The sequence below is a fragment of the Sparassis crispa genome (assembly GCF_003851025.1).
Source record: "Sparassis crispa DNA, contig_000000F, whole genome shotgun sequence".
NCBI lineage: Eukaryota > Fungi > Basidiomycota > Agaricomycetes > Polyporales > Sparassidaceae > Sparassis > Sparassis crispa.
The window spans coordinates 977,208-997,409 of NW_020939747.1; the positions used below are offsets into that span (position 1 = coordinate 977,208).

Genomic DNA, 20,202 nt, shown 5'->3' on the forward strand with positions numbered 1-20,202 from the left:
GGGGATACACAGGCGAAAAAAAGGCTGCGCGATCATTCTGTATCATTGCTCTGTGCGAGCAGGTCGTTCCAGCACGGCCCTCAATGCCACCACAGCGTCTTGACCGAATAATTCTGTCTTGAGATGCCGCAGGGCAGGCAGCTGATAACAAACTCAACGCCTCAAACAATCATCGTCAGAATAGATGCACTCACCTCTTCAGCAAGTAAGTCGGAACCGTAGAAGATACCCTCCCTTCCGACTAGCGTAGGTGCTATGGTAATAATGACCATATCTAGGAAATTTCGCTCTGCGACTGCTGCTGGTTTGTCTGGGCCTGCTGGGTGCTTATTGGCAGCTAGAAACGACTTGATCACTGAGGCCCCTCCTTCCACCATGAGCGAGCGGATGCCCAGATCCCGCAGCGTCCTGAGAAGCTCGGGTATTGATATCATTCCTGACAATAGTTCGCCTTTCCAGTGTCAGGGGGAACGTAGCTAAAATACACACCATGGTCTGCGCGAACCTCTAAGACGCATCCGCCTGCCTCCTCCAATGCTTGTCTCCGTGCAGACCGTGTGGCAAATGCATCGCGGTCACTCCCAGAGGGATCAATCGAACTGGAACATATCACCCATGGTCTCCTTCCTCTGCCTTCTCTGTAGTTCTTCAATAGCTTGCAGTCGGGCGAGATATGTAGATTCGAGTCGAGAATCACTGGCCTTGGTAGATAATATCGGTATGGATAATGCAAGGGAAGAGGCGGAAGATGCCGTGCTGGAAGAATGAACCCATGGGGGACTGGGCTATACCACGAGAGACTGAAACAGCGTACTGTTCAATTGCGGATCGTCATTCAACGCGGTCCCAATGCCAACCAAGATAGCGTCGTGCATGGTCCTCATCCTGAGCTTTCGGGTGCGAATAAGTAACAATAGGGACACGATGGCCTGATGAACGTCGATCTACGCGAGGAAACGCACCAGTGCGTCATGACCATGCTCTCGTTTCCGCTGAGCGCAAGCTGTTTCCCATCCGCTCCGGCGATTTTGGCGTCCAAAGATTGCGCAAAGGTCAATGTGACGTATGGTTTCGTTGGATCTGGCGACACCGGGGTGCGTCTGTGCGTTTCGTCGTCGCCGGTGTAAAACGAAACGAGGTCGTCCGCATCGGATGACAGCGAAAACGTCTCGAGTAAAAATCCCGGAACAACTGCGATCGTTTCTGGCAGATCGCCCGAGGGCGACATGAAGATATTGTGACTGTCGACGGAGACCGACTGATAATGAAAGCAGGCGACGACCAAGGGATGAGGTTAACCCAACTCACCTGCCATTCTGGGATACGGAAGCCGCTGTCCGATCATCATGTGACGCCATCGAATGCATCCGAATATCTCACCAGTAACATTACATTAATACCCCATACCGCCATGACTGGCGAGGTCAAAGCGAAGGAGGAGGCCATCCCGCCCGCGGTCGTGGACGATGACGACCTTGACGAGGAGGAAGATGGGGTCGCGGAGGTGCACCCGAGCGGCGGTGAGTAATTGCTGCGCATCTCAGGGCAATCGTTGCAACTGCTGATAGCCTCTCTCCCCGCGCCCGTTGCGCTGCATAGGCGACGCGAAGAAGAAAAAGAAGAAGAAAAAGCCCAAGAAAAAGAAGGTCGAGCAGAGCGACCCCCCGCGCATCGGCCTGTCCAAATTCTTCCACGACGGGATCTACCCCGAAGGCGAGTTGCAGGAGTACAAGGACGAGTGCGTTACATACAACGTCTGCTATGCTCGTACATTCTAATATGTGTATTTCAGCAATGCATGGCGTATCACCTCCGAGGAAATGCGGTACAACGAGCGCGTGGCAAACGAAGACCCAGAAACGACGTACCAGGACATCCGCCGGGGGGCTGAGGTGCACAGGCAAGTGCGAAGATATGCCCGCAAGATGATCAAACCCGGAATGTCAATGACTGAAATTGCGGAGAACATTGAGAACGGCATAAGAGCGTTGGTGGAGGAGAACGGGCTGGAGTCTGGTGTCGGATTCCCGACGGGTCTCAATCTGAACAACTGTGCTGCGCATTACTCTCCGAATGCCGGCGATACCGTAGGTACGAGGAGGACTCCCTCGCGCGAAATCGCCGTAGGTGCCAACTGACATTCACAATTACAGTGCTACAACAAAGTGATGTCTTGAAGGTCGACTTTGGGGTACATGTGAAAGGCCGCATCCTGGACTCTGCATTCACCCTCACTTTCGAACCTACCTACGATAAACTCCTGGAGGCTGTCAAAGCTGCAACCGACACTGGGATCAGGGTCTCTCTCTCCGGAATTCATCCGGTTTGTGCATTATTTACTCATCATTGGACATATGCGTAGGAAGCAGGCATCGACGTCCGTCTCGGGGAGATTGGGGGTGCTATCCAAGAGACCATGGAGTCATATGAAGTCGAAGTCAACGGGAAGGCGTATCCCGGTTTGTCGTGCGTACTGTTGATTGTTGCTAATGTCTGACCGGCCCATCAGTTAAAGCGATAGAGAATTTGAGTGGGCATTCCATCAATAAGTATCAGATACATGGTGGAAAGGGTGGAAAGTCTATATTGTTGGTCAAGAACGACGACCAGACTAAAATGGAGGAGGGAGAATATTTTGCCATCGAGACGTTCGGTTCAACGGGACGGGGTCGTGTGGTCGAAAATGTACGGTCTTCCACTGTTTCACTGTACGTGATGGTTTACTCACGGGAGGGCGCAGGGCGACGTTTCGCATTATGCACGGGTCGTGGATGCTCCACACGTACCATTGAGGTGTGCATGTGTTACCCCACGGGAGCAATTAATGACGCTCATGGCGCTTCTTCCAGACTGACGTCGGCGAAGACACTGCTCAAGTCGATAAACAAGAACTTTGGCACGCTTCCGTTCTGTCGACGGTACCTTGACCGGTTAGGGGAGACGAAGTACCTGCTTGCGGTCAGTTGTCAAGTCCGTCGTTCCTTGTCATGGTCTCACTCATGGGACGCAGTTGAATCACCTGGTCAGCCAAGGGATTGTTCAGGACTACCCTCCACTGTGTGACCAGCGGGGAGCAATGACGGCCCAATTTGTGAGTCGCCGCCGGTGTCGGAAGTATAGCTGGCTGATGGCAGGCGTAGGAGCACACGATTTTACTGCGTCCGACGAGGAAGGAGGTGGTCAGCAGGGGTGAGGACTATTAGTCAGGACATGTAACTGTCTGTGTATTGCTGGCAGCAGTGACACATGTTGGAATTAAGCATGGCCAATGGAGGGATATTACAGTGAAAATGAAGCTTTGAGCACACTGGGAATTAAACCACAGATCTCTTAGTTGTTGGCCTCACTGATGGGTATTATCCTTTACACCATGTGCCCTTGCTGTCATATCACCAACACACTGACAACACACTGATGGAGTCATGCTATCGACAAATGTCGATTGAGATGAGCTCTGAGCACCTGGTCTTCAGTCCTGGGGGAGGGCCTTGGGAGAAGGGAGGAGGAGGCGCTGCCAGCGTGGGATGATCGTATTATGTAATGTACAGAAGTGGAATATGATGAGAAAGGCTATATACAGAAATAGGATTATACATATAAAACAAAATTCACTTTCCCGGACCGGACGCAGAGCTTTTGAATTCAAATTTCGTGTGCATTACGAAGTACTTATGGCTTCACATCCTAAAGATTACAGTCACACAGAAGCTTACATAAGGATGTCTGCCAACTGTTCCACAGTGTGGAAGGCAGTTTGGCTGAAAGGGTGGGCACTGAGGGAGGAAAAAATATATCTCTACCTAGATAATGTGCTGGTACATTTACTGACCTGAATACATATTCACTGCATTGAATGACTGTGTTGTCTCAGTCAGAATATGTGAAACGAGATAATATACTCACTGTTAGCAGCACCTTAAATATATTGCATAATCTAGCCTCAAATAACCCTTGCTATGTCAGCCCATTCAGTTATGTTTGTGAACTGGACTCCCATTTACCCTGACATTGTCATGAACTGGACTGCCAGCGGACGTCGGTACATCGGTTTGTGTAGGGAGTTGTCAGCGATGGGCCCACCGCCATAGAGGCACTTCTGAGCAGTGGGCCCACCACTATAGGTGATGTTCTGAGCAGTGGACCCACCACCATAGGGGTATGTCTGAGCAGTGGGCCCATTATCATGATGCTATTATTTACCGATGGGCTCACCACCATAGGGGTACCTCTGAGCAGTGGGCCCACCGACATGGTGTTATTAGTCAGTGATTGGTTCACCATCATAATGCTGGCAGTGCCTGGACTCAGCAAGACACCTAATTGCTAACCTGACACTCCATCTCTGGTGGAGTTATTACAACATGAAGTCCTGCCTGAAACTTATTGTAGCTGTCGTATAGAGTGCAGTGCCATCATTTTATGAGTTCCTGATATATGGCAAACTATGGCTTTACATTTTGGTGATGGTGTAAAGAGACTAGATCCTTAGGCTCACCAGAGCTGCAGTGGACTCAATATATAGCCAGAAGTAGCTAAGACTGAGTGTAGATACAGCTAGATGGTGAGTGTAAAGAATATAAAGCAACTTGCTTAGGTAAGTAGTAAGCAGTCTATAATGAGTAACGGTCATCAGAACTGACCCATTACAGATGGCAAGACTCAATTTGCCGAAAAGTCGCCAACCTGGCTCTCCTTCTTCAGTGCAGTTTGTTAAACTTGAAGGACTGTCTGAAACTTGTAGAAGAGGATTTATAAAGTGCAGTGCTGCCATTTTATGAGTTCCTAGTATATGGTGAGCCATGGCTTTACATTCTGGTGATGATGAGACTCAATTTGCCAAAAAAGTCGCCAACCTGGCTCTGTTACGCGGCAGCGAAACACGAGCGTCTAGTCGAGTCGTCGCGAGACAAGGTCTTAGTCTAAGACACAAGTCCGTTCAAGTGACACTTCTGGCGATGTCCTCGCACTGAAGGTCGATCAGAGTTCGTTCTTATGACTTGTAGTAGCTGTCTGCTACTGACGGTCGATCTCAGTCAAAGGCAAGTGAAAAGCTGGTTTAATGGTAACCAGGTCGAGATGGGGATCCAGCTCGACAAGGTCGTTTACTTATACAAAAGGTATCCGCAGTACTACGCAGTAATGCGAGATCGTTCATTGGCTAGATAAGGTGAAACGATATCTGGGCAAGGTAACAGCGAGGAAGTAATATGTATGAGAAAGCTGAGTAAGGTCGTGAGAGATAATCAGTACTAATGGGGATAACGAGTCGTGTATCAGAACGAGGTAAAGATGAGGCGTACATGCACGTCTTGCATGCGCGATAAGAAGAAGGTCCGGAGTTGGATCCGGTGTAACCCTAGACTAGGGGTTCTGGACATCTGGGTAAAGAATCGGAGGTTGCGCTCCAATGAGTCACGTGTTGGATCACGTGGTCTGGTAACGTAAAGGGAACAAGGAAAAGAAAAAGAAAAGACGCGCCACAAGTGGGGAGCGTTGTAACATCAGCTCCCGTCTAACGTTTCTTGTCCCACAAGAAATATTGTGATCTTCATCGTCGTCGGGGGCAGTCGCGGACATAATGATCTCCTCCACATCTGTAGCATGTCCGCCGGCTGGTTCGTGATCCTTGTTCGGGGATACGTCCATTCCTGTAGGGATGACTGCGACGCGAAGAAGTGGATGCAGTCGAGAAAGATGGTTGGGATAACGGAGATCGTCCACTGGGTACGTGCGAACGAGGAGGGCGAGGTCGAACGGGAATTGGTTCTGGCGATGAGCGAGGGGTGGATGCGGGTATTCCATCAGTGGTGTATCCGAGGATGTGTCCGATGTCTTCATCCCCATGCTCCCTCCAAATTTCCTGTGCTGTACGAGTGACCGTACTGCGCATCAACGACCAGACTTGGTCGACTCTGGTCCGGGCTCTACTCGTCCTTTCTTCTGCTGCGATGAGCTCTTGTCTGGCCGTCTGCATCCACTCGACCATTTCTAATGCTCGTTGCATGGAAACCACCGCTTGTCGATCTTGCGGGCGATTTCGTAAGGCGACGAGGATATCTGTGAAGTCGACAGGAACACGGATAGCCGAGACCAGACGTGTGGCAAATTCTTGTTCGTCCGATGCGTGACTGAGTTCGATAGAAGGTGAGGGCAATGAGGTGCGGATAAAGGGTGTCTGTGCTCGAGAGGGTACTCCATTGACAAGCGTGGGCGATGCGGGTATGCTCATAATTGTGGAGGCGACTTCAGCGAGTATATTGTGAACAAGGTCATCTATAGCGGAAGTGGGCATTGATGATATGTCGTTTTCTCCCCCTTTTATACCTTTCGGTCGTTAAGGGGGTCGCGGTTATCCGCGATGTGAAATAGAATGTCGTGGATCCGGGTAATAAGCAAATAGATGAAAATCCATTGGACGATAAATTCCCACAGAGATAAGAGCTGCCTGATCAGTTCCAGGCATCGTTCTGATCACCCCAGCCGTTAGCGTGCGGGCTGTCTCGCGTGAAGAGTGTGTGTTCGACAAGTCGTCTGATAAGGATTCGGTGGATGATCCAAAGAAAGGTGAGGGTTGTGCAGTGGAGGACGATTAGGAAGATGATGAGGAAAACCGTCGTGGTAGTCATTCCGGGTTTCTTCTCCTCTACTGGATTCCCCTGGTCCTTTTATATGCATCGAGGATTCGCTTGGCATTCTGTAAATTGTGGGTGGGTTCCCACGAGTTTTCTGCTGAAGAATATCCCTTCCACTTGACTAAGTACCTCAGATGACCTCGGTACGTCTTATGATTCAGGATGGCTTCGACTTCGTACTCTTCTTCGTTATCAACGACATCAGGTGGTGGGTTCATGTAATTCGGACCATGTATGTCATTTTCGCGATAAGGAGATAGAAGGGCGGCGTGGAATACGGAATGAACTCGCCAGGTCTTCGGGAGTTTGAGATGATAGTTGGCCGGTCCGATGACTTCGACAATTTCGAATGGCCCCTCACGCTTTGGTGCTATCTTGCGCGAGGCGTAATTGACCTTCAGGTTCCTCGAGTCTAGCCAGACCTTCTGTCCTAGTGTAAACTTTGGCGATCCTTGTCTGACTCGGTCCGCCATCTGTTGTCGGGCTAACTCGTGCATGGCTAGTGCTTCTAGTCTTATCTTCTGCAACATGTCAAGCCTGGATTCAACCGATGAAATGTTCGTGGACGAAAATACGGAAGGGAGTCCACGTGGTTCGTATCCCATCATGATGCGGAATGGGCTCATCTTCCGTGCTGAGTGTTCCCTTGTGTTATGACAAAACTCGAGGTCTGGCAGGCGGTCGGCCCATGTTTCAGGGTTGTTTCCGCAATAGAGTCAAAGATAGATTTCCAGCTCCTGGTTGACTCGCTCTGTTTCTCCGTCCGTCTGAGGGTGATAAGCTGTGCTCATTGATGATCTGATCTGGAGTAGTCGATTTAACTCTTGGAAGACCTTGGATGCGTATTGAGGTCCTCTATCCGAGATGATTCGGTTGGGTAATCCAAATCGCGAGTATACTTTGTCATGAAAAATCTTGGCTGTTCCTTCGGCTGTGATCGTTTTGAGGCAGGGCGTAAGAATCACCCCCTTCATAAGGTCATGGTCTACTACGACCATAATTGAATCAAAACCATTGGAAATGGGAAGGTCGGTAATAAAATCGGTGGTGCAACAGGAAAATGGTAATGCATGTGGGTTGGCGGGGATTGGTTCCAAAGGAATACGCGTTGGATGGGTGTTCGGTTTCATTTGTTGACAGGCGGCACAGCCTTCAACATAATTGTAGACAAATGTATACATGCCGGGCCACCAGAATTCACGACGTAACAGTTCAAGAGTATTGAACTTTCCAGGGTGACCCATGGCAGGGGAGTCGTGATGTAGTCGAACGAGGTCACGACGAAGAGTTTCGGATGGTGGAACGTAGATCTTCCCCTTGTAGAGGATGACACCATCGCGAACTTCCCAGTCGGAAAGCAATGATTTCATGGGGAATGGCCCTTTGTGCGCAATCGCTTCGAGGGCTTCGTGAACAATGAGGTCTTTTGCTGCATGATTCCTGATTTCATCGAATAGTGTTGGGGAAATGGATCGCACGAATAGTGCGTTGGGTAAAAGAACGCGATCTTCGTTGTCACTTTCACTGTCATCGAGTCCGTTACGACGAGATAGCGCATCAGATTGGATCATCTGAGTGCCAGGGACATGGATGAGGTGAAGATCAAATTGTGATAATTTGAGACTCCATCGTGCTTGTCGGCGGTTTAGCTTCTGAGCTGTACGGAAGTACGTGAGGTTCTTGTGATCACTGCGAACTTCGACGGGATAGGGAGAGCCTTCAAGATAATGGCGCCATTCAGTGAGGGCTCGAATGATTCCGAGGAGTTCGCGGTCGTAGATTTCGTAGTTCCGTTCAGCTGGATTGAGCGTCTGTGAAATGTAGGCACAAGGATGGAGGTCTCCATTGATGTCGGCTTGGCGTAAAACTGCACCCGTAGCAAACTTGGAAGCGTCGGATTCAACAATAAAGGGTTTTGCCTTGTCAGGCAGTAACAGTACTGGGGCGGTACTGAATCGTTGTTTTAACGTGTCGAAAGCTGTCTGACATTCTGTCGTCCATTCAAAAGGTGGAGATCCAGCGGCAGTGCGCGTAAGATTCGTCAATGGTTTGGCAATATCCGAGAAGTTGGCAATAAACTTCCGATAGAAGTTTCCAAACCCTAGGAAAGAGCGAACACCTTTTACCGTGCTTGGTTCAGGCCATTTTGCAATTCCTTTAAGTTTGATAGGGTCCATGCCAATGTAGTTTTCTCGAATGATCATGCCTAGGAATTCGACTTCTTTAACATCAAAGAAACACTTTTCCGGTTTGAGGAATAAGTCGTTGTCTTCGAGTCGTTGGAGTACGCGTCGGGTTCGAATGTGATGTTCTTCCAAATCGTTTGAGAAGATGAGGATATCATCCATGTAAATGACTATCCATCCCTCATCGATCATGTCCTTGAAGAGTGCATTCATCATCATTTGGAAAGTCGCCGGGGAGTTGCAGAGTCCAAAGAACATGACCATAGGTTCAAAAAGTCCGCGATTTGTCTTAAATGCGCCCTTCCATTGGTCACCATCTTTGATTCTGACATTGTTATATCCAGAGCGTAAATCCATTTTCGTAAAGATCGATGCGCCTTTGAATTGATCCATAAGGTCAGAGATGAGCGGAAGAGGATAGGTGTTCTTCACTGTCCCTTCATTCAGGTATCGGTAATCCTGACAAGGACGTAGTGCTCCGTCTTTCTTTCCTACGAAGAAAAATGGTGAAGCCATGGGAGATTTCGACGGTCGGATGTATCCTTTTCGCAGATTTTCTTCCAGGAAGTCATCCATCGCTCCTTGTTCTTTGAGCGATAACGGATAGACTTTACAGTCGCGTGGAATAAAATCGGGTTTCAAGTCAATGGCGTGGTCCCAAGGCCTGGTTTCTGGAAAGCGTTCAGCTGCTTTCTTTTCAAAGACGGACTTCAAATCGTGGAGGTAGTTGGGGACCAACTCCTCGACGGTTTTGGGTTTGTCTACAGCTGATGCTTCTTTGTGTGCCTGTTGTGCCAATTCTTGTGATTTACCGGATGGTTTGTAAAAGACCGTATTCTGTGCGTTACAGAATAATGGGGATCGAGTACTGTGTGTCATTCTTCCAATGGCGGGGCCTCTTCGTATGGTGAAGACTGCGGTTTCAGTCTCTTCATTCGTCAAAGGTGACTCCTTCCTGATGGGTTCAAATATCCCAATAACTGGCTCTCCTGCGATATAGGATATAACTAGATCGTCGTCATCGAGCTGATCCATAGGGGGTTCTGATGGTGGGTCATCTGGTTCGGTATCATTCCGCACTGCGGGTAACTCGCCACGCTCAGTGTTATCGGCCATGATTTCTCTGATAGATTCCGAATGCCCAAACGAGGTAGGGGAAGTTTCGGTGGTGATTAACTCTGGGAGTCCATCTTCCTTGAGAATCGAAACTTCTTCGTCTGGTGCATCTTTGACGGTGGGTTTCGGTGGCCATTTGGCGTCTTTACCAAACCAAAAGTCACCGGTTTCCCAGTTGATCATCGGATTGAGGCGTTTAAGCCACGGCATGCCGAGAAGTATGTTTTCTTTGCCAATGCCGGTCAAGAGGAATCGAGTAAGCGTCTTCCTTCCTCCGATTTTCATCATCTTCCAGGTACAATGAGTAATGGTACCCATTTGATTTGGTGTGCCATCTGCATTCATGACTGTAATCGGTTTCGGTAATTCCCATCTGATGAAATCGTTTTCTTCCGCAAAACGAATGTTCATGAACGTTTCGGCTGCACCGGAATCGATCAAGGCTTCTGTTGTAACGTCTTCCTTCTCTCCCAACAAAATATTCACAGTGATTGAATTTCCGCTAGTGTTACAAATAACGAGGGGAGATACGGTAAGATGCGACGGTCCATGCATTACTAGTGGCCGTCGTCTCAAAAACCCAATTGGGTTCGTTCTTCATCAGTCATGTCGTTGAAGACGTTTCGCACATAGGCGATCTGTTCCTCTCTGGTTTCTTCCTTCGACGTCTCCTTCTTCTGTGCGAGGTCTTCTCGCATCTTCTTGATCCATGTGATCGTGTCTGTGTCCAACCCGGGCTGTATCGTTCTAGCACGGGTGAAACTTCCAGCCTGAGGATGGAATTGTCTGTCGTTGGCTATATGGCCCTTCTTTCCGCATAGGAAACATAATCCTTCTTTCATTCTCTTTTGTCGCTCGTCCGGGGATAAGCGCGAGATGTTGACTCGATCAACATCCATCGCGTTTGGATCCTTTGCAGAAGCCGAGTAGTAGGGACGATGGACAGATCGGCCCTTTCCTCGCGTCGTTGTAGTGGCTCCTCGCTTGAAGATCTGAGCAGATCTCCATTGGTTATCAAACCACGAGGCGTATTCGTACCACTTGTCAAGTGTCTTGGGCATGCTTTCCATCCCATATATCCTTTGTCGGAGTGGGTCGTTAAGTCCCCACTTAAAATATTCGATATTTCCGACATCTTCTAATTTCGCCTTGGATTCAAGCGATCGGAATTCGGCAATGTAATCGTCCGCAGTACGAGTCCCTTGCTTGATGTTACGTAGCAAGGTACGAGCGGTTTCTTCAATATTTTCATCGCCAAATGCTTTGTTCACACTCGCAATGAAGTCTCTCCAACTCCCATAAGAAAGGAAGTCGTCATTGGTGAGTTCCGTTTCTATGAAGCTCTGTGCCCATGATCCTGCTGTTCCTCCTTGCATGTGCGATAGCACGAATGCGATCTTCTGATTGTCCTCCTGGTAGACATGGCTATTTCCGGCCATGTAGTTCTTGCATTGGTTTATAAATTCCCTAAGCTTCGAACGGTCTGAACCGTTGAAGATCTCGGGTTTTCTAAAACCAAGTTCCTTTTGGCTAACATGGTGACGTCCTTCATCCATGGTAACTGTAGCCATCGGTGGTATGTAATCGGGTACGATTGGTGCAAGAGTCGGTTGGGGTACAGGATTCTGGGCAGGGGGGTTCCAAGGGGCGTCTGGTCTTTCTCCTGGATAGGAGGTCGTTATATCGCTGTCTGCGATGTGCTGGAGCACTATTCCACCAAGGTTATGGGGAAGTGTCCTTTCAAATTCCTCTGGGGAGTAGTCGAAGTTGTGATTGTCTGGCCTGATGAATACAGGCCTTCCTCCTATGAAATGTGCGTTTCGTTCTGTGCTCCACTCCGCTTGGGATGGGAGGTGCTCGCGGTACTGCTCTGGAAGAGCGGTCGGGTTGATGTAGTTAAAATCCAGCGTGGATAAATTCTTCTGTGTGGCCTAGGTCTACACGTAGACTGCACACCGTCCTTAACTAAGTGGGTTCGTTCGTCGTCGGCTAACAAGCCCGTAGAGTGTTTTCTGTCTTCAAACTGATACACCTATTTGCTGATTGCTCGAGTGATTACCTCAGCCTCCTCGGCCTATTGGTCTCTCGGACAGACCCCTCTCCGAAGATGAGTGATCAGTCTATCCCTTCAGCTACCTCGATTACAGAGTAATCTCAAACGGTGCTTTAGCAATCAAATCGGGTGTATCGTTCAGTCTTCAAGGTTCGGTCCGGTCGGTAGTTCGTTGTTAGACTCTAGGAAGTCACAGAGAGTAATAAGATCTCGACCTAATGTTACGCGGCAGCGAAACACGAGCGTCTAGTCGAGTCGTCGCGAGACAAGGTCTTAGTCTAAGACACAAGTCCGTTCAAGTGACACTTCTGGCGATGTCCTCGCACTGAAGGTCGATCAGAGTTCGTTCTTATGACTTGTAGTAGCTGTCTGCTACTGACGGTCGATCTCAGTCAAAGGCAAGTGAAAAGCTGGTTTAATGGTAACCAGGTCGAGATGGGGATCCAGCTCGACAAGGTCGTTTACTTATACAAAAGGTATCCGCAGTACTACGCAGTAATGCGAGATCGTTCATTGGCTAGATAAGGTGAAACGATATCTGGGCAAGGTAACAGCGAGGAAGTAATATGTATGAGAAAGCTGAGTAAGGTCGTGAGAGATAATCAGTACTAATGGGGATAACGAGTCGTGTATCAGAACGAGGTAAAGATGAGGCGTACATGCACGTCTTGCATGCGCGATAAGAAGAAGGTCCGGAGTTGGATCCGGTGTAACCCTAGACTAGGGGTTCTGGACATCTGGGTAAAGAATCGGAGGTTGCGCTCCAATGAGTCACGTGTTGGATCACGTGGTCTGGTAACGTAAAGGGAACAAGGAAAAGAAAAAGAAAAGACGCGCCACAAGTGGGGAGCGTTGTAACAGGCTCTCCTTTTGTGGCGAAGTTTGTTAAACTTGGACGACAGTCCAAAACTTGTAGTAGAGGATTTATATAGTGCAATGCCACCATTTTATGAGTTCCTGGTATATAGTGAGCCATGGCTTCACATTCTGGTAAAGGCGAGGCTCAACCAGTAAAAACTCGTCAACCTGCCTCTCTGTCTCTGGCAAAGTTCGTCAAATATGAAGCACTGTTTGAAACTTGTAATAGGGGATTTATAAAGTGAAGTGCCACCATTCTATGAGTTCCTCGTATATGGTGAGCCATACCTCACATTCTGGTGAAGGTGAGACTCAACCAGTAAAAAACTCAGCAATTTGGCTCTCCTTCTCTGGCAAAGTTCACAGAACTTAGAGCACTATCTGGAATTCATAGTAGTTGGTATATAAAGTAAAGCACCACCATTTCATGAGTTTCTGATAGACGTTGAGCCATGGCTTCACATCCTGACAATGGCTAAACTTAATCTGGTGATTCTTCACTAACCTGGCAGTTATTCTCTGATAAAGTTAATTCAACTTGAAGCACTGTCTGGAATTGATATGAGTTTCTGGTTGATGGCCAGCCATGATTTCACACATAAAAATGCTAAATGACCAGCTGGCACTGCTTCTGTAATAAAGTCTATATGCAATGGAATATCATCTGAAACTTATGGCCAAAGTTATATACTGTGGAGTATGAACTGCAACTTGGAGTAGCAATATCATATTGTGACTTAACAGATATTAATTCTCAATAACAATTAAGTGTAACTCTTTGGAGAGAGCTACACTTAAGTTCATGAAGTGTGTTTTGCTTCTCATATGACTAAATGCCAGACATTTGTTAGAAAATGACAGATATATGTTTTTTAAGACAACATGTAGTCAACTGTAACATTAAGTAATTGACAAGCTTTACTTCTCAAAAAGCAGCAAAGTTCACTTCGGAAGAGTTAGCAATATTTCACTCCGAGCTCTATAGACTTTTTATAAGCTTGTCAAGAATCTATCTAGCTGTGATATAAGGTCTATGTAATCATCATCATTTAATGTAGATAGAAAAATGTATTAAAGAAGAATCTCAAATGTATAGAAGAAAACACATATAGGAGCCATTATGTTCATGTAGATGTATGTGCACTCAGAGACTAAAAAGGAAAGTGCGATTCCTTGACCAGTTCAGCAAGTCACATGAAGTTCATTAAAGGTAGACAATATTGAATTCTTCACATAACACTAAGTGATTACGATCAAAACTAACCAGAACTTCATATCTCGCATATAAAGTGTTGTACTTTATTACACATAGTATCATGCAGAGAAATGGTAAGTTGTATGCTGAACTTCTCAAAGTGTTCACAGATCATTAGAATGGCTGTGTGTATCTTGCTAAACTTCAAGAAGTAATGCAAGGCTTCTAATTTAAAGCATACAACTGCTGTTATAAGATTTAGTCACTCTTCCATGTTATATATATATAAGATTATCACAGCCAGTTAGCATGCTAACTTGTGAGTGTATTTAGGATGATTAGATGTGGCTCACAACCAACTACGAAGTCATACAACACTGACATTGAACAGTAATGCAACTGCTGCTCTAAGTTTTGAAAGGCTTAGATACTTCACTTTATAATAAATAGCAGATTGTCAGCATTGAATCTCAGTGCATCCACACTTTGCCAAAATGTAAAAACACAGCCTGACATCAGCCAGAAGTCCATATAAAAGGACATCATAGTATATAGCTACTGCTACAACTTATAGTTAGTACTTTATATCATATGAAATTCATCAGTGTATGTGAAAAAAGAAGTATCAGATTGCCAGTTACATTTTACCTGTGGCTCACCATCTATAAGGAACTCATGAAATGCTAGCACCACTTGATATAACATTTACTTCAATTTTTAAACAGTGCTTTAAGTTAGACAACCTTTATCAGAGAACAAGTGCCAGATTGGTCATTCTTTTCCTGATTAAGTCTAGCTATTATCAGGATATGAAGCTATAGCTCACCATTGATCAGGAACTCAGAAAGTGATGGCACTTCACATTATGAAATGTCTACTATAAATTCAAGACAGTGCTTCAAGTTTGACTAACTTCATCAGAGAAGAAGAGCCAGGTTAGTGACATGTTTATCGGTTGAGTCTAGCCATTATCAGAATATTAAGCCATAGCTCCCATCTACAAGAAACTCAAACAATGACGGTGCTTCACTTGATACCGCAGCTACTATCAATCCCAGACAGTCCTCCAAGTTTGACAAACTTTACTACAGAAGGAGAGTCAGATTGCTGAGTTTTTTACTGGTTGAGTCTCACCTTCATCAGAATGTGAGGCCATGGCTCGCCATATACCAGGAACTCATAGAATGGTGGCACTTCACTTTATAAATCCCCTACTACAAGTATCAGACAGTCCTTCAAGTTTAACAAACTTCACCAAAGAAGGAGAGCTAGGTTGGCGAGTTTTTTACTAGTTGAGTCACACCATTACCAGGATGTAAAGCCATGGCTCACCATATACTAGGAACTCATAGAATGGCAGCACTGCACTTTATAAATCCTCTTCTACAAGTTTCAGACAGTCCTCCAAGTTTAACAAACTTCGCCAGAGAAGGAGAGCTAGGTTGGCGACTTTTTGGCAAATTGAGTCTCACTATCACCAGAATGTAAAGCCATGGCTCATCATATACTAGAAACTCATAAAATGGTGGCATTGCACTTTATAAGTCCTCTTCTACAAATTTCAGACAGTTCTCCAAGTTTAATAAACTTTGCCGGAGAAGGACAGCCAGGTTGGCGACTTTTTGGCAAATTGAGTCTCACCATCACCAGGATGTAAAGCCATGGCTCGTCATATACTAGGAACTCATAAAATGATGGAATTTAACTTTATAAGTCCTCTTCTCCAAGTTTCAGACAGACCTCCAAGTTTGACAAACTTCGCCAGATAAGGAGAGCCAAGTTGGCGACTTTTTGGCAAATTGAGTCTCGCCATCACCAGAATGTAAAGCCATGGCTCGCCATATACTAGGAACTCATAGAATGGTGGCAGTGCACTTTATAAGTCCTCTTCTACAAGTTTCAGAGTCCTCCAAGTTTAATAAACTTCACCAAAGAAGGAAAGCCAGGATGGCGAGTTTTTTACTAGTTAAGTCACACCATTACCAGGATGTAAAGTCATATGTCCTGGCGATGACCTATCCCATGAGTGCTTGCAGTAAGGCCCTCACTGAGGGTGCTTTGGCGATGGGCCGATTGCTGGCGATAACATGCTCTGGCAATCGTCAACCCTCTAACCTTTGGCGGTGGGCCCATCGGTCATCTTACACTCTTGGTGATGGGCCCACTGCTCATTCATCATACTCTGGCAGTGGGCCCATTACTCAGAGAAACATGCTCTGGCGTTGGTTAACACTCCGACCTTTGGTGGTGGGCCCACTGCTCATTGATCACACTTTGGCAGTGGGCCCATTGATGGCGGTAACATGCTCTGGCAGTGGGCCCATTGATGGCGATAACATGCTCTGGCATCGGCCCACCTTCTGACCTGTGGTGGTGGGCCCATTGCTTAATGGTTACAACACTGTAATATGCCCTGCTAGTGGGCCGAGCACTAGGAGAAGAACACTAGCAGTGGGCCTACTGCTGGTATCCCACACATGAAAGATATGGGCCCACTGCTGGTAGAGGTCAACATGGTGATGATGGGCCGACGTCCGCTGGCTGTCCAGTTCATGACAATGTCAGGGTAAATGGGAGTTCAGTTCAGGTAACATGACTGAAAGGTGTGAAATGCTGAATCTGCTAGTAGAGTGGCAAGGAATGTGACAATAGCTCACAAGGTGTTTCCCTCGCGACAGATTTCTCCACTGTAATGCAGAGACAAGGCATGCTGTGAGGTTAAGCCACCCACCATGTTCCGCCTCGTGGTGAACACCTGTTCGCTGAGTGAGCGCCTCAAATCAAGAGGCACAAAACAAATGGGAGACCCCGCCGATGTGAATATCTACTCTGACGCCAAAATTATGAGTTCTCACATGCCAGACATGCACATTCTGCTTGTGCATCATGACTCAAAGGTACAGTCAACTCGCATCTGCCCAGCTGCAGCCAACACCATACACTATGATGCACACATCAGTGATAAATGGTGTTTCACTGCACCTCTTTGATCAGGTTATCGAACACCACATTTGCAAGGTCTGAAGGGAGAATATCTTCCATGGCCCATGTACCTATGGCTCCGCCTCCCTGCAGGATGACCAACCTCACCCACTCATCAATGTTCGATGAGTGGGTGGCATGGCATGGTACAAGCAAAACCTGAGCCAGGTTCACTGGGCCATACAGCACTTGAACAACAACTGCTCAGAGCCCCCGCTACACCAGAATCTGGAGGTCATGTGGATTGCATGCTGCATGGGTCTCCTTGTCCCACCAGGTGTACCGGCGATGGCCCACAATGTGTTCATTGAGCACACAGCGGAACTCTTCTCCATCCCCGGCCTGTACGCATGGATCGTACAGACCAGACACTACCTCATGGTGAACCTCAATGAGCCAGCTCCATTTCCCCACTTGTTCGCCCAAAACTCTTCCATCTATGACATTGTGCAGTGGTACACAGTACACTGCCCGAGGATTCCATCCCATGAGGATCAGATTCCTCAAGGAGTTTTATCATCGGCACTGCAACTACCTTCTTGGATGGGTGCTCAAAGACATGACCCCATTCGAAGGACACTTCTCAGCGGACATCCATGACAGATGCGCTCGGCCAGTACCCTCAACCCACAAGTTATTATCACTCGTCAATGAGAATGTGGTGTGTTGGAGGTGTGCGGATTAGCAATCCGGCATCTACGGAAAGGTCCAGGAAAGGTCTGTAGGGTTAGGATTAGTAAGGACAATGTCTCGAGAACAGTCTGGTAGTTTCTAGTCTTTTAGTTTACAGTATATAAGGAGCTCAACAGGCTTCTATGTAGTTAAGCCAATTTCTATCCTCTTCCACTCGTAGCCCGAGGCGCAGTTGCTTACAGGTTATGAGCCTCGCGCTCACACTAGTTCATATCTAATCTCTCCCTCATATCTTATCACTCGATCTTATCATGCGAGATGGCATCGCTAAATCCCCATGTCAAGCTCCCGACCCTCACGGGAGATAATTACTATGACTGGAAATTTGCGGTTTCCATGGTCATGCGGCGCAACGCGTGCTGGGACGTTGTGAGTGGAAAGGTGTCGAAGCCTGCCGAAGACAAGTTGGGAGACTGGCCGAAGAAAGCGGAAGATGGACTCACACTGATCAGGCTCACAGTCGATCCGAGCCAGTACGGCTACATTCATGATTGCGCGGATGAACCGGCGGCATGGAAAGCATTGGCAGCGGTCTACGAGAAAAATAGCCGCGCGAACCGAATCGCCCTCAAGCGTCAATTCTAAAATTTCGTGCATGATCCCAAGTGTCTGATCTAGGATTACATCAGCGGCATTACCGATTTGGCAGCAAAATTGAAGGGCATTGGAGTTGCGCTCGAAGACGAAGATGTTACTGATGTCCTTATATTCAATCTACATGAGGACTACTCTAATATCGCGGGCACACTCACAGCCACCAAGGGTGATCTGAAGATAGCAGATGTGACAGGTGCTCTAGTTGACGAAAAAGGACGACGCGGAGGATTGCCTAAAGCGGACGATGAAAAAGAAGTCGAGAATATGGCATTATTCGCGCAGAAAGAACGTGACAATCGAAATCGTAACACGAAATGTTACAATTGCGGAAAGCGTGGTCACATTGCTCGTGATTGTCGCTTACCGGGCAGGTACAACGAAAAGAATTCGGCAAAGGCCGAGAAGGCGTCGGTTGCCTTTGATTTGCGAGACGTTGCATTTTGAAGGGTTAGGGTTACCGTGGGAATCAAGGGAGGTACCTTGGGAATGAAGCATTGGCTCTGCTGTCGTGGTTGAAGGATCTGGCGGGATGGTAGCAGGAGGCTCTCTTGTCACGAGCATAGGGCTCCCACAGCATATAGCGAGGTACAGGATTTCCAAGTATGGATAGCCGATGAATTTTGGAGATGCCGAATTGAGGGGGTGTGTTGGAGGTGTGCGGATTAGCAATCCGGCATCTACGGAAAGGTCCGAGAAAGGTCCGTAGGGTTAGGATTAGTAAGGACAATGTCTCAAGAACAGTCTGGTAGTTTCTAGTCTTTTAGTTTACAGTATATAAGGAGCTCAACAGGCTTCTATGTAGTTAAGCCAATTTCTATCCTCTTCCACTCGTAGCCCGAGGCGCAGTTGCTTACATGGTGATGCAGCTGCCAGACTCTGAACCACTCACACCGGGTGCTGGCAACGCCCCTGCTGATAGCAGTGTAACGTGCCGCTGCTGTATTGCGGGGCACAAGTACCAAGTGGTACTTGTGCCCTAATCTTATCTAATCTCATCATGTATTATGTAACTGTTGTGTACTGTTTGTATGTGCTCTGCGTGTATTGAGCGCGCATCGGTGTGTTGACATCAGAGACTTAACACACCACGACCTTGATACACGCACAACGCTCCAGAATAGAGCTTGGTGCATTGTATCTGAGGTTCGGTGTGATAAAGTCTCGCCCCCCGCATTATACTTTTTTACAGTCCATTTCTCCCTGCAAAAATTTCTATTCGACAGCGAAAACCTCCATCAAGAAATCAAGAACCTTAACTTGCCACCCAATGGCAAGTCAAGGCCCCAAAAACACACAAATAATGCGCTCCCAGTCAAGACAGGCTGAGCATGCGGCCCTGGCAGACGTGGCTGAGAATGCACCCCACGATGGTGTGCACGCGGACATCAGCACGTCAGCACAAGAAATAACGGACCGTGGGCAAGAACTGGCATCACCAGCCCCACGATCCCCTACACTGTCATACGTCGAACCCCCACGCTCAACACGAGGAGGCCGAATGGACGAGCAGCAGTGGGAATCTGCCTCTGACCGTAACATCAGAACACGGGTGAGATCCACTGGATCTCACCAAGCCAGTGAAGAAATGGAAATGACGAGAATGGGAAGGACACCACAACATCCTTCGCATTACTCGCAGAGACTTCTGTCCCCGGCCCTGCCAGCGCAACTGACATCTTCCTTAGCAGACGAAATACATCGCGCTAAGGATAGAGCCCCAGGGAGCACTGCAAGCACAAGCTCGTCAGAATGTGTGCGCAGAGAGAGAGCCCGAGAGGCACTTCAGTGGGCTCGAGAAGAGGTGAACTGCGAACTCGACGCACTGCAAGAAAAGCAGGAACGCGAGATGCAGGCCATTCGTGAGGCACACGAATGGACCCGCCAAGCGCA

The 20,202-nt window shown here is 47.7% G+C and overlaps 6 protein-coding genes across 6 annotated transcripts; 2 read left to right on the forward strand and 4 right to left on the reverse strand.

Moving 5' to 3' along the window:
* Positions 1 to 42: 42 nt before the first annotated feature.
* Positions 43 to 1,228, reverse strand: SCP_0103230 (2,5-diamino-6-ribosylamino-4(3H)-pyrimidinone 5'-phosphate reductase; the record flags this gene model as incomplete). Its single annotated transcript, XM_027752560.1, has 5 exons — positions 43 to 141; positions 195 to 436; positions 490 to 756; positions 815 to 885; positions 963 to 1,228. 5 exons carry the CDS (start codon positions 1,226 to 1,228, stop codon positions 43 to 45), a joined length of 945 nt encoding a protein of 314 aa, XP_027608361.1.
* Positions 1,229 to 1,411: 183 nt separating this feature from the next.
* Positions 1,412 to 3,203, forward strand: SCP_0103240 (Methionine aminopeptidase 2; the record flags this gene model as incomplete). Its single annotated transcript, XM_027752561.1, has 10 exons — positions 1,412 to 1,520; positions 1,600 to 1,738; positions 1,793 to 2,091; positions 2,154 to 2,299; positions 2,363 to 2,459; positions 2,510 to 2,685; positions 2,741 to 2,793; positions 2,850 to 2,958; positions 3,011 to 3,091; positions 3,141 to 3,203. 10 exons carry the CDS (start codon positions 1,412 to 1,414, stop codon positions 3,201 to 3,203), a joined length of 1,272 nt encoding a protein of 423 aa, XP_027608362.1.
* Positions 3,204 to 5,424: 2,221 nt separating this feature from the next.
* SCP_0103250 (hypothetical protein) lies at positions 5,425 to 5,844 on the reverse strand (the record flags this gene model as incomplete). Its single annotated transcript, XM_027752562.1, has 1 exon — positions 5,425 to 5,844. The coding sequence occupies one exon, from the start codon at positions 5,842 to 5,844 to the stop codon at positions 5,425 to 5,427; it is 420 nt and encodes a 139-aa protein (XP_027608363.1).
* Positions 5,845 to 6,643: 799 nt separating this feature from the next.
* On the reverse strand, positions 6,644 to 7,129 carry SCP_0103260 (hypothetical protein; the record flags this gene model as incomplete). The annotated part of the gene is made up of 1 exon (XM_027752563.1): positions 6,644 to 7,129. The coding sequence occupies one exon, from the start codon at positions 7,127 to 7,129 to the stop codon at positions 6,644 to 6,646; it is 486 nt and encodes a 161-aa protein (XP_027608364.1).
* Positions 7,130 to 7,348: 219 nt separating this feature from the next.
* On the reverse strand, positions 7,349 to 11,490 carry SCP_0103270 (Transposon Tf2-9 polyprotein; the record flags this gene model as incomplete). The annotated part of the gene is made up of 2 exons (XM_027752564.1): positions 7,349 to 10,356; positions 10,515 to 11,490. The coding sequence occupies 2 exons, from the start codon at positions 11,488 to 11,490 to the stop codon at positions 7,349 to 7,351; spliced, it is 3,984 nt and encodes a 1,327-aa protein (XP_027608365.1).
* A 6,483-nt stretch (positions 11,491 to 17,973) lies between these two features.
* Positions 17,974 to 18,300, forward strand: SCP_0103280 (hypothetical protein; the record flags this gene model as incomplete). Its single annotated transcript, XM_027752565.1, has 1 exon — positions 17,974 to 18,300. One exon carries the CDS (start codon positions 17,974 to 17,976, stop codon positions 18,298 to 18,300), a length of 327 nt encoding a protein of 108 aa, XP_027608366.1.
* Between the last annotated feature and the right edge of the window lie 1,902 nt (positions 18,301 to 20,202).